This window comes from Oncorhynchus mykiss, chromosome 23 (assembly GCF_013265735.2).
Source record: "Oncorhynchus mykiss isolate Arlee chromosome 23, USDA_OmykA_1.1, whole genome shotgun sequence".
Classification (NCBI taxonomy): domain Eukaryota; kingdom Metazoa; phylum Chordata; class Actinopteri; order Salmoniformes; family Salmonidae; genus Oncorhynchus; species Oncorhynchus mykiss.
Window position 1 is genome coordinate 47,644,666 of NC_048587.1, and position 13,530 is coordinate 47,658,195.

At 44.0% G+C, this 13,530-nt stretch overlaps 1 protein-coding gene across 2 annotated transcripts in view; it reads left to right on the top strand.

Moving 5' to 3' along the window:
- Positions 1-13,530, top strand: part of LOC110502889 (sorting nexin-29) — a 175,598-nt gene that overhangs the window by 126,044 nt on the left and 36,024 nt on the right. For both annotated transcript variants that reach the window (XM_036960638.1, XM_036960639.1), the window contains exons 16-18: positions 4,855-4,971; positions 7,731-7,786; positions 11,520-11,601. In XM_036960638.1, the coding sequence (XP_036816533.1) occupies positions 4,855-4,971; positions 7,731-7,786; positions 11,520-11,601 (255 nt within the window). The remainder of the gene's footprint in view (positions 1-4,854; positions 4,972-7,730; positions 7,787-11,519; positions 11,602-13,530) is intronic.

Consider the following 13,530-nt stretch of genomic DNA (forward strand, 5'->3'; position numbering starts at 1 on the left):
CAGCAGGACAGCAACATGGTCTAGTTCACACACCTATCAATATGACGTGTTGTCATCTCTACGCTCAGCAGGACAGCAACATGGTCTAATTCACACACCTATCAATATGACGTGTTGTCATCTCTATGCTCAGCAGGACAGCAACATGGTCTAATTCAAACACCTATCAATATGACGTGTTGTCATCTCTATGCTCAGCAGGACAGCAACATGGTCTAGTTCACACACCTATCAATATGACGTGTTGTCATCTCTATGCTCAGCAGGACAGCAACATGGTCTAATTCACACACCTATCAATATGACGTGTTGTCATCTCTATGCTCAGCAGGACAGCAACATGGTCTAGTTCACACACCTATCAATATGACGTGTTGTCATCTCTATGCTCAGCAGGACAGCAACATGGTCTAATTCACACACCTATCAATATGACGTGTTGTCATCTCTATGCTCAGCAGGACAGCAACATGGTCTAGTTCACACACCTATCAATATGACGTGTTGTCATGACTACTGCCTCTGATCTGGCGGACTCACGAAGAACGAAAACTGCATTTGTACATTTTTTACTTTTTAATTTCACTCAAGTATGACAATTGATGACTTTTTCCACCATTGCATTTAACCCTTGTGTAGTCTTAACACTGTATACTCCCCCTGTCCTAAGGGTAAAAAAAATGACCCTAAACTAAACCCCTAAAATAAAGCAGTTTAGTTGAACTTTAAACCCCAAATCTATTTTGCATGAAGAAACAAACTGCCATTCATCACAAACTTTGTGAATATCTGGGTTTTCCTTCTTCACAATGCAGAAAGACTGCATTTAAACAGTGGACACCACTTTTTTAACACACCTGTCATAATTGTTTTCCTTACTAAAGTAGAGGTTTATTATTATTATTATTGCTAAAGGTACTGCATAGGTATAAACCATTTTTTAGCAGGAGATAGCACCTGTATAGCCTAAGAAAGTAGCAGAAATGTGCAGAAAGTAGTTTTGAATGAATTTTATTGAAGGGAAACAATAACAGACTTGAACTTTTTTGGCAACCTAGTGATATTCTTATATACTGTACAATGAGGAATTCAACTACAAAGTACTAGTCTTCCCCCACTCACAAGGTGTATAAACAACAATAAATAAGATAATAGATACAAAACAAAAACGTGAACATTAATCAATCAGCTCTAATTAGCACATGTAGGACAGTATGCAAGTGTGTGTGCATGGACTGCAGATGTATTTCTCACATGTGCAGCACATCGTATTTGTGAACACCCTCCTCTTGTTCCGCTTATCAGGCATCCAGGTAGGGTTGATCTTGTTCCATGTCACGAAGGCATTGTATAAGGACACATCAATGATGTTATGGAAGATGACCAGGGTCCAGCGGGCAGTCATCCTCCCGCAGCTGTAAGTTCCAATCTCCTTGTCCAGGTTGTCCACGCCTCCTTTGTTGTGGTTGTAGTCCAGGATGATGGCTGGCTTCCTGTCCTCTCAATCACTGATCTCAGCCGTTTTGTGCATTGTGCTCAGGAGGACCACATTCTTGTTCCTCTATGGGAGGTAAGAAACTAGAGTGGTGGTGAAGGCAAACTTTGATGAGAAGGCCTCTCTCCCCCTTGTTGCGAGGCGTGCAGGGGGGAGCTCAGGCTTGTTCTTTCTAACTGTGCCAACCATGGTGATCTTCCTCTTCAGGAGCTGCTGGCTGAGTTCATAAGAGGTGAAGAAGTTGTCACAAATGACATTGTGCCCCCTCAGTCCATCTGTCACATCAAGCACAACCCGCATCCCCTGGTTCTTCTCCGGGCCTCCACTGGTCGGCTTCCCTGTGTAGACTTGCATCTTCCAAGCGTAGCTGGATTGTGCGTCACAGACCACCCATATCTGGATGTCATACTTTGCTGGCTTGCTGGGCATATACTGCCGGAAAGGACAGCAACCTTTTGACAAAAGAGATTACTATCAGTAATTAGTATCAGTGTCACAGAAAACAATCACATAAATCAATGGTATTACAGCAATACGTAATAAAATTAACAGTGAAAATCACTTACATTACAGATATGAAAATAAAAATGTACCTCTGAATGGAACCAGTTGCTTATCCACTGTTACTTCAGGCCCAAGGTTGTAGAAGGGTATGGCAGACGCTCCACCCACTTCTCCCAGACCACTCTTATGAACGCCAGTTTGTCTCTCACACATCTTGCAGGTCTTGAGAAAGTGTGAAGGACTTTTAGTGGCATCATGGCACGGAAAATCACCCTTCCACTCTCTGCATCCCAGAGACTACATGTAGCCTCGCCTCGGGACCTATACACACCCGCTAAGAATAGCAGCCCTATGTAGGCACGCATGTCAATCTCATCCATCCTTTTCCAGTTGTCTCTATATTTACAGAAACCCTCCAAATGTGTCATCTCTGGGATGATTTTTTCGATGGCTGGTGTGATGAACATGTAGAATGTTGAAGCGATGTCCTGGCCATGGGCAACTGCATGTCTTGTGGGTCCTGGGGTCATCCTTATGACATTTTTTACTGCCATCCTGCCCTGGTTGTCATATGGTGACAAGGACCATGTTATTTAGCTGTTCTTTGACAAAAATGTCTCTCTTTCAGCTTGGGGGATTTCTTCTTCATCTGAAGATGATGCATCGTGCTCTGGGTTGTATTCTTCCCCATCTTCTTCGTCAGATACCTCCTCCTCTTCTAAATCAGTGTTCTCTTGTTCCTCCTGGATATCTGTAAAATTCAGATCTACAACCTGTTGGGCACTGAAACGTGCACTCATGGCTTCAGCAAAGAGAGAATTGGGGGACTGTCATATGCAGCACCTTTATATCATCAAATCAAAATCAAATCAAATGTATTTATATAGCCCTTCGTACATCAGCTGATATCTCAAAGTGCTGTACAGAAACCCAGCCTAAAACCCCAAACAGCAAGCAATGCAGGTGTAGAAGCACGGTGGCTAGGAAAAACTCCCTAGAAAGGCCAAAACCTAGGAAGAAACCTAGAGAGGAACCAGGCTATGTGGGGTGGCCAGTCCTCTTCTGGCTGTGCCGGGTGGAGATTATAACAGAACATGGCTAAGATGTTCAAATGACCAGCATGGTCCAATAATAATAAGGCAGAACAGTTGAAACTGGAGCAGCAGCACGGCCAGGTGGACTGGGGACAGCAAGGAGTCATCATGTCAGGTAGTCCTGAGGCATGGTCCTAGGGCTCAGGTCCTCCGAGAGAGAGAAAGAGAGAGAGCACACTTAAATTCACACAGGACACCGAATAGGACAGGAAAAGTACTCCAGATATAACAAACTGATCCTAGCCCCCTGACACACAAACTACTGCAGCATAAATACTGGAGGCTGAGACAGGAGGGGTCATGAGACACTGTGGCCCCATCCGAGGACACCCCCGGACAGGGCCAAACAGCCTCTTTATAGCCTCTTCCCCATTAGTAAACAATGCTTTCAAGAAATGTTTATTTTGTCTGTAAACTTAAGTCGTGTTTGTGTGGGGGGGGGGGGGGGGGGGGGGAGATGCTGCACATGCACAAGAAATGTTTAGTTTTGGCGATGTTTCGCTTTTTCAAATGTTGGGGTCACTCTAGGAAAGTCATCAAATTTCAAGTTGACAAAATATAATTTAGGGGGTCATTTTTTACACTTAAGACAACACAAGGGTTAAGTAGATTTAAAACCAAATACTTTTACTCAAGTAGTATTTTACTGGGTGACTTTTACTTAAGTAATTTTTATTTTAATGTTACTTTTTCCAACACAGCACATGCGTGCTTGTGTGTATTCACACCATTCACTATGCCCTTTGTATCTCCCGGTCTCTGTAGAGTTAGACGACTTCAAGGAAGCTGCAGGTTCACTCCTGAGATGGGAAAGTTGAATGTTGAGTGCATTTCAAAGTAGAAACAGTGTAAGCAGGACTTGATGGTGCTGCCTTCAAAGATGTCAAGTTCTGCATTTTAATGTCCAACTCTCTCTACCGGGTCCTGAGGTCACTGTGTTTGAATTCATTCTAAAGTCTGGAACGTTAAATGAGTCTATGTATGAATAGTGAACTAGAAAGCCAGGTGAATGTTGAAATGTTAGCTAACTATGAGATAATTCTAGCCAAGCTGGAAAACTAACATACTCCTCACTTTTCCCAGATGCCATGTTGAGGTTAGTTTTCAACTTTGCACTATAAGATAAGGATTGTCTGTACTCTTACTCCCTCATAACAAAGAGCCCTCTTAAAGAAACCATTCTTTAACTAGCCTGATACTGAAGTTAATTCCTTGGTCGTTTTCATGCCAAACATTCCAAAACAGACAACCAGGCTAGAACATTGAGTCTCTACAATGTTTAGGATCATAACCCAGTGTGTTTGAGGTGGTATCCTCCATGTACTGGGGTCAGTAATGGGTACAGACATCAGAAATTACATTGTTCACCTGTCATACACAGTCGTCCCTTTCCTCAATCTACCCTGACACCTGATGTCCTCTGACAAATGAATGCATGTCACAGCTGTCTAGCTGTCTCTGTTCGTGACACGCTGGTGGCAGCAACCTATCATCCTGTCCAGGTCTGTTAGGGAAACTGAAGGCTGATGTCACAAGCAGCCTGGACTCAACCACACTGTGTGTGTTTGTGTGTGCATGAGCATCCTTTTAGCTAATTGTATTTCCTTGCCAAACTGTCCGTTTTACTGTTCCGCCGTGTATCATTTTTGACTGTTATTTGGAGTCTGATATTTTAGTTCATATACAGCTGCACGGATCAGGTGTGTGTGTGTTCCAGGCCGTAACTAACCCTGTGTGTGTGTGTGTGTGTGTTTTTCCTAGGTGGCTGAGATGCATGGCGAGTTGATAGAGTTCAATGAGCGTCTGTACCGTTCTATGATGGCCAAGGACAACCTCATCATCCAGATGAAACAGGAACTCATCGACCTCAGAGGACCAGTGAGTTACCCTCTACATGCACTCACACACACACCTAGGGGGAGCTTTTTGGCCACTCAGTTATAAATCAACTGCCCTAGGCTACAGATACCACCTCTTATTCTAGAGCTCAAGTCCTCATCTGCTGGCCCAGCTCTGGTTGCACACTGACTGACCAGGCAAGCTGTGTGAGTGTTCCTCTGGTCCCCTGGCCCTCTGATCCCCTGGTCATTAAAACCAATAGAAGTTCGATCCTCAAATCACTTCCATTGTATATAATCTTCGTCTTGATTGTCAAGTAGTAGAGGACTTTCTTTGACAAAGTAGATGGTAGCGCTGACGTCATCCAAGAATCCCTCTGAAAAACTCCTGATTGCGCATGAAGCCGGAAGGATTTCAATGGCATCCAAAAAATCACAAAGGATCATAGTTTACGTAATCGTTTTCATCTTGCCTGAGAGAGTCAACCGGCAAAGAGCCTCCTCGTAGCCTACCGGCCCATGATTGGTCTGTGCCAACACATGTTGTGTGACGACAAGTTAGTAGTCAGAATGGATCACTATTTCATTAAATATCTCAATTTGTAGCGAACTTTGAAATAATTCAGTGTGGGGATCGAACTTGATCATAATAAACACATTTTAGATCCCAAAACATGTATCTAAAAATAATGTTTGGACGTCTTTGCGATCGTAATTTACAGTTGGAATCGGAAGTTTACATACACTTAGGTTGGAGTCATTAAAACTCGTTTTTCAACCACTCCATAAATGTTTTGTTAACAAACTATAGTTTTGGTAAGTCGGTTCGGACATCTACTTTGTGCATGACACAAGTAATTTTTCCAACAATTGTTTACACTTATAATTCCCTGTATCACAATTCCAGTGGGTCAGAAGTTTACATACACTAAGTTGACTGTGCCTTTAAACAGCTTGGGAAATTGCAGAAAATTGTGTGATTGCTTTAGAAGCTTCTGATAGGCTAATTGACATCATTTGAGTCAATTGGAAGTGTACCTGTGGATGTATTTCAAGGCCTACCTTCAAACTCAGTGCCTATTTGCTTGACATCATGGGAAAATCTAAAGAACTCAGCCAAGACCTCAGAAAAACAATTGTTGACCTCCACAAGTCTGGTTCATCCTTGGGAGCAATTTCCAAATGCCTGAAGGTACCACGTGCATCTGTATAAACACCATGGGACCACGCAGCCGTCATACCGCTCAGGAAGGAGATCAGTTCAGTCTCCTAGAGATTAACGTACTTTGGTGCGAAAAGTGCAAATCAATCCCAGAACAGCAGCACAGGACCATGTGAAGATGCTGGAGGAAACAGGTACAAAAGTATCTATATCCACAGTAAAACAAGTCCTATATCGACATAACATGAAAGGCCGCTCAACAAGGAAGAAGCCACTGCTCCAAAACCGCCATAAAAAAGCTAGACTACGGTTTGCAACTATACATGGGGACAACGATTGTACTTTCTGGAGAATTGGTCTGATTAAACAAAAATAGAACTGTTTGGCCTTAATGACCATTTATGTTTGGAGGAAAAAGGGGGAGGCTTGCAAGCCGAAGAACACCATCCCAACCGTGAATCACGGGGGTGGCAGTATCATGTTGTGGGGGTGCTTTGCTGCAGGAGAGACTGGTGCACATCTTGAGGAAGGAAAATGATGTGACTATATTGAAGCAACATCTCAAGACATCAGTCAGGAAGTTAAAACTTGGTCACAAATGGGTCTTCCAAATGTACAATGACTGCAAGCATACTTCCAAAGTTGTGGAAAAATCGCTTAAGGACAACAAAGTCAAGGTTACCAAATACTAATTGAGTGTATGCAATCATCTGACCCACTGGGAATGTGATGAAAGAAATAAAAGCTGAAATAAATAATTCTCTCTACTATTATTTTGATATTTCACATTCTTAAAATAAAGTGGTGATCCTAACTGACCTAAGACAGGGAACTTTTACTAGGATTAAATGTCAGGAATTGTGAAAAACTGAGTTTAAATGTATTTGGCTAAGGTGTATGTAAACTTCTGACTTCAACTGTACATAGGCTTTCTAGGGCAGACCAGAGATTTTGGCACCGCTAGGTTGCTACGCAGTAGCCAACCAGCAGAGCTTGTGACTTAACATTCCAGACCTGACACAGGGGGCTGCGGCTGGAAGAGAGTAGAGGTTGATGTGGCCCACTCTATCCTTAGCCCTGTGGCCCTGTCTCTGCGGTGTGACACCCAACTTCATCCTCTCTACACCAGACCATTCTCTACTCGTATAGACACATTGAAAATGAAAGACAGAAGGGTGTTGACACACACACACACAGGATTACCCCTGCATGTGTCCCAGGGCCATGGGGGATTTAAGGAGAAGAAGCAGACAGATTATAGGAATCCCTTACAGCCATGCTGGGTAACAGTATCCTCCTCTGCTGCTGGAGCTCCCTCCAATCCAGGGATTAACAACAACAAGAGGCCCTATGGGGTCACACACTGAGCTTTACTAGTGTGTACAGTACGTTGATGTGATAGTGGTGGTGATGGGATGGGGGTGGGGGGCAGAGTACAGTAATGTCATGGTGCTCTGCTTCACTAGTCACACAGACAGACACCTCCCTCAGGGTCTACCCAACCCTGTAGCACAAACACACAGGGGTGTGTAGAGGGTTGCTGACGTGACATTTTGTATAAACAGTGACATTTAGATTTTTCTCTCGCTCTTTCTCCTTCTCTCGCTCTCCATCTCTCGCCTTGCTTTTGAATAAAGGTTCCTGGTGACCTGAGCCAGACTTCTGACGACCCCAGCCTATCAGATTTTGAGACGTAAGCAGCTTTTCTTATCACATGAGTGGTGTCCCTACTATATATATGTGTATGTCTGGCCCCATGTCTCAGCTTGATCATTATCATCTGTATCTCTATCACCTCAGGTGAGGGAAGGTAGGGGACAGTTTACAGACATCTCTGAAAATGTCTTTCTTCCTCTCTTACTCCTGGTTTCTCCTTCTACCTTTCTCTTTGAAAACCTCTGACAGTGGCCAACCCCAGCCCTGTAGCTCCCCAGTCAGAAGATACTAAACCACTTGATTATTCCTAGTACGCTATCAACTCGGTATACTGTAAACATACACATGATCAAAAGTATGTGGACACCTCTTAATTTGAGTGGATTTGGCTATTTCAGCCGTTGCTGACAGGTGTATACAATTGAGCACACAGCCATGCAATCATAGACAAACATTGTCAGTAGAATGCCCCGTACTGAAGAGCTCAGTGACTTTCAACTTGACAGCGTCATAGGATACCACGCGTAGCGCGTAGCATGTATAAATCGTCTGTTCTCGATTGCAACAGTTCCAAACTGTCTCTGGAAGCAACGTCAGCACATTAACTGTTAGTCGGGAGCTTCATGAAATTGGTTTCCATGGCCGAGCAGCCACATACAGGCATAAGATCACCATGTGCAACGCCAAGCGTCGGCTGGAGTGGCGTAAAGCTCGCCACCATTGAACCCTGGAGCAGTGGAAATGCATTCTCTGGAGTGAAAAATAGCGCTTCACCATCTGGCAGTCCGACGTATGAATCTGGGTTTGGCGGATGCCAGGAGAACGCTACCTGCTTGAATGCATATTGCTAACTGTAACATTTGGTGGAGAAGGAATAATGGTCTGGGGCTGTTTTTTTTCATGGTTCGGGCTAGACCCCTTAGTTCCAGTGAAGGGAAATCTTAACGCTAAAGCATACAATGCTATTCTAGATGATTCCGTGCTTTTTATGGCGACAGTTTGGGGAAGGCCCTTTCCTATTTCTAATTGCCTAACATCAGTGCCCGACAACACTAATGCTCCTGTGGCTGAATGGAAGCAAGTCCCCGCAGCAATGTTCCAACATCTAGTGGAAAGCCTTCCCAGAAGAGTGGAGACTGTAATAGCAGCAAAGGGGGGGACCAACTCCATATTCATGCCCAGGATTTTAGAATGAGATGTTGGACTACTTTTGGCCATGTAGTGTACATTACTGTGTATATGCAGGTGTTGTACTAACTGCTAATAAAACCTGGCTAGTACTTTATGATAACTACTTTGAGGTAAAATTGTACTTACTATGACTGTGGTATTTGTCTGTCTCACCCAGCGATCTTAAAAGGCAATTCCACCGCTTTTCAACCTAATTTTCATTATCTCCAGTACGGCACCAGTGTCTACATGTGTGAAAATGGCACATCATCAAAAGTTAAAACATTTTAGAAACAGTGATTTTCAAACTCTATGAGATTCGCAGTGATGAGGGGAGCAAGGAAATACCCTGCCTCTGGCTAGAAATGCCCTGCCTCTGGCTAGAAATGCCCTGCCTCTGGCTAGAAATGCCCTGCCTCTGGCTAGAAATGCCCTGCCTCTGGCTAGATAGACCCTGCCTCTGGCTAGATATACCCTGCCTCTGGCTAGATATACCCTGCCTCTGGCTAGATATACCCTGCCTCTGGCTAGATATACCCTGCCTCTGGCTAGATATACCCTGCCTCTGGCTAGATATACCCTGCCTCTGGCTAGATATACCCTGCCTCTGGCTAGATATACCCTGCCTCTGGCTAGAAATACCCTGCCTCTGGCTAGAAATACCCTGCCTCTGGCTAGAAATACCCTGCCTCTGGCTAGAAATACCCTGCCTCTGGCTAGATATACCCTGCCTCTGGCTAGAAATACCCTGCCTCTGGCTAGATATACCCTGCCTCTGGCTAGATATACCCTGCCTCTGGCTAGATATACCCTGCCTCTGGCTAGATATACCCTGCCTCTGGCTAGATATACCCTGCCTCTGGCTAGATATACCCTGCCTCTGGCTAGATATACCCTGCCTCTGGCTAGATATACCCTGCCTCTGGCTAGAAATACCCTGCCTCTGGCTAGAAATACCCTGCCTCTGGCTAGAAATACCCTGCCTCTGGCTAGAAATACCCTGCCTCTGGCTAGAAATACCCTGCCTCTGGCTAGATATACCCTGCCTCTGGCTAGAAATACCCTGCCTCTGGCTAGATATACCCTGCCTCTGGCTAGATATACCCTGCCTCTGGCTAGATATACCCTGCCTCTGGCTAGATATACCCTGCCTCTGGCTAGAAATACCCTGCCTCTGGCTAGATATACCCTGCCTCTGGCTAGATATACCCTGCCTCTGGCTAGATATACCCTGCCTCTGGCTAGATATACCCTGCCTCTGGCTAGATATACCCTGCCTCTGGCTAGAAATACCCTGCCTCTGGCTAGAAATACCCTGCCTCTGGCTAGAAATACCCTGCCTCTGGCTAGAAATACCCTGCCTCTGGCTAGAAATACCCTGCCTCTGGCTAGATATACCCTGCCTCTGGCTAGATATACCCTGCCTCTGGCTAGAAATACCCTGCCTCTGGCTAGATATACCCTGCCTCTGGCTAGATATACCCTGCCTCTGGCTAGAAACTCGTTCTGTGATGTCAGAGAGAAGCATTTTTTAGGACTACATGTTTTTAACCACGGATCATAGAAACACGTCGTTTTCACATGTAGACACTGCTATGATGCTGGAGATAATGAATATTAGGTTGAAAAGTGGCGTAATTGCGCTTTAAGATGAATGCACTGTAAGTCTCTCTGGATAAGAGTGTCTGCTAAATTACTACAATTTTCACATGTGTAAATGTCTAGTTGTAAAGAAAGCCTGTTGACACTACAGTAGCTCTCCTGATCCAGGGATGACCCTTGTCTCATTAAGAGAGGAGTGGTAAAACAGAGTTGAGCTGGGCACCCTCATGATGACTGTCCTAATTTGTTCCGGTGAATAGAGAACACAGTTCAACCTTTGTGATGAGAGAGGGAGGCTGTTGCTATGTCACTGTGCTGTTTAAATCAGTTCTGCCCCTCATTAAACATATGGAACAGGAGTAGAGGTTAAGAGGGCTGTAACACCTGGCTATTACTGGGTGCCTGAAATGGCAGCCTAATCCCTATATAGTGGACTGCTTTTGACCAGGGCCCATAGAGCTCTAGTCAAAAGTAGTGTACTATATAAGGGATAGTTTCCGATTTTGAACACACCCTGGGTGTCTGAAACAGTGTGTCCTCTGGGTAACAATTTATCTCCCTTAGGGTTCTTTCCATTTCCTTAATGAAAGGTCTCCGCAAGGAGTTTTAATGTAGGTAGTAGCCCTTTTTGAAATGACCTGCTGCCCCTGGGACACCAAGGTAAAAGTTACCATGGTTTTATACTCTACTTGCCAGACAACTCATCCTGAATTGAATTCTGCTGCTCTATCAATCTCTCCATACATTCATCATGTAGAAGAAACGTTAGTGGGGATGGCGTTTGATCGGAGAGATGTGGATGGGTAGCCAGGCAAATATTGTTGCACTTCATGGTTATAATTCCTGACTGAATAATCTTCGTATAAGCATAGTAATAGTAGTGAATTCTTGACATGTCTTGAAGACCCTTACTTTAGTAGTATTTGGAATGAATGATATGTTTCCTGCCATGAATACTACAGTGTCTTTACCCTCTACTGTGTACTTCTCAAACCCAGGGCTCACCGTGCTCTAATCAATGTCTGGATTCCCTCTGTGTTTCTGCAAGGCCGCGCTGCCAACGCTTACCATGTATACCAGGTAAGGGACACACTAACACCGGATCCTAGTGTACTAAACAAACACATTCAATTTGCAGATCAAGACATCCTAGTTTTTCTTGTATCCCATTTCTGTGTTAAGTTGTTGAATGGAGTAACTAGTAAACTAACACCCAACATATGCCCTGGCCTAGATACATGTTTTTTGTTGTACCTAGCACATTGACTAGGTGAGAAACCTTCCTTCCTGTTCTCCCCTGAGGGGAAACATGTCACTGCCCTGCTCGGTTCCACTCCACTCTGTCAGGAAGCGGAGCCACAGTGTATCAAGGTGAAACCAGAAATGATGGGACACGACAGGTGACACAACCTCAGCAGAGAGATAGTCGAGCCTGTTTGGCTGGCTCCCGAACTTAACTTAGATACAAGTCTGGTCTTGTATCTCTGCCACTGCAGTGTGGTGTGAAGACATAACATGCACCCTGGTCAGAGTAGTACAGGCCTGGGCAGCTACCTCCAGATGTGTACCCCCTGATAAGTAGTGACAGGATGTTGGTATTGGAGAGTAAAGTAATGGCTGATATGACATCAATGATCCGATTGGTAGAGAAAGGAATCAGAGGTCATTCAATGTTTTGCTGGGAACTTCAGTTGATGGATTTAGCATTGAACTTCTATATTCTAGCTAAATGGTTACGTAAATACATTTGAAGTGATTTAATGACACCTGTTGTTACTAGTGCTTAGTATAGCCTCAGACCATGGCTGTATCCTATATAGTCTTTGTTGTCTATGTGGTGTGTTCTCAGGGTTCTATTTGTCTAATAGATCACTATGGAAACATGACTATTATTCTTAATGGACTAGATTGATGAGTACTGTTTGCCATTGTTGGCTGTGTGTGAAAGGGGCTTTGTGTCTTCCTCTCCAAGTCTTAAAAACACAGATTTGATGTATACATGTGTGCAAGATATGTAAAAATAGGTATTTCTGATACAAAAGGTCCATGCACCTGTTCTTGAATAGCATTTCAAAGAGAGACTACTGATATTACAGAAATGGAGTTCTAGAATGTTTTTAATAAACAAAATGTTCCAATTTACAACCAGCCAACCAGGTCACAGGAACTCTGGGCCAGTCATTCCAGACTTCCTGATACTGTACTGTTCCGATGGCAGCAGGGCCTGAAAATCACTACCCGGCAGGAAACAACAACACCAGAATCACGCAGCTCTGTTTCACCCTGTGCTGAAAATGATGGAGAGGAGGGAGAAGAAAAACAGAGAGAGAGAGAGAGATGAGAGACAGAGCAGAGCAGAGCAGCGCAGCATTCTTCTCCGGCACTAGATTATAGGACATTTATGGAGGAGGCAAATTGCTTGTTCTCCATTCCCTGTCTTTGTCTTTCTCAAAAGCCACTTTTCTTCTCCGTTGGAAATGACTCTATGCAGACAGAACAAGGTCTGGGATGCCCATAGAGTCAGAGAGAGAGGCTGTGATTGAGTCTCTCTATTATTACTCCTGTTTTGTTCTCCCCACAGATGAGCTCCCCATCCCTCCCCTCTCTCCCTGTCTCACTCCTTTCAAAATGAGAGACTAATGGCAGCTGCAAATTATTGTTGCGTTCTCATACAATACCAACAAGAAATTATTATAGAAATGTGTGTCATGGAAAAAATAATAAGAAAAATGTAATTTCCAAACTGCCAGAGAACACACAGAGTAGTTAGAGATTTTACTTTTTAATCTGTGTGAGATAGTAGTAGCCTCCAAGCTGGGGAGCCCTTCTGAGGTTATTCTCTTCTACCTCAGAGAAAAGTAGGAAAGAAAACAAAATATACTGAACAAAAATATAAACGCAAATACATGCAACAATTTCAAAGAGTTACAGTTCATATAAGGAAATCAATAAATTCATTAGGCCCTAATCTATGAATTTCACATGACTGGGAATACAGATACAGTGCCT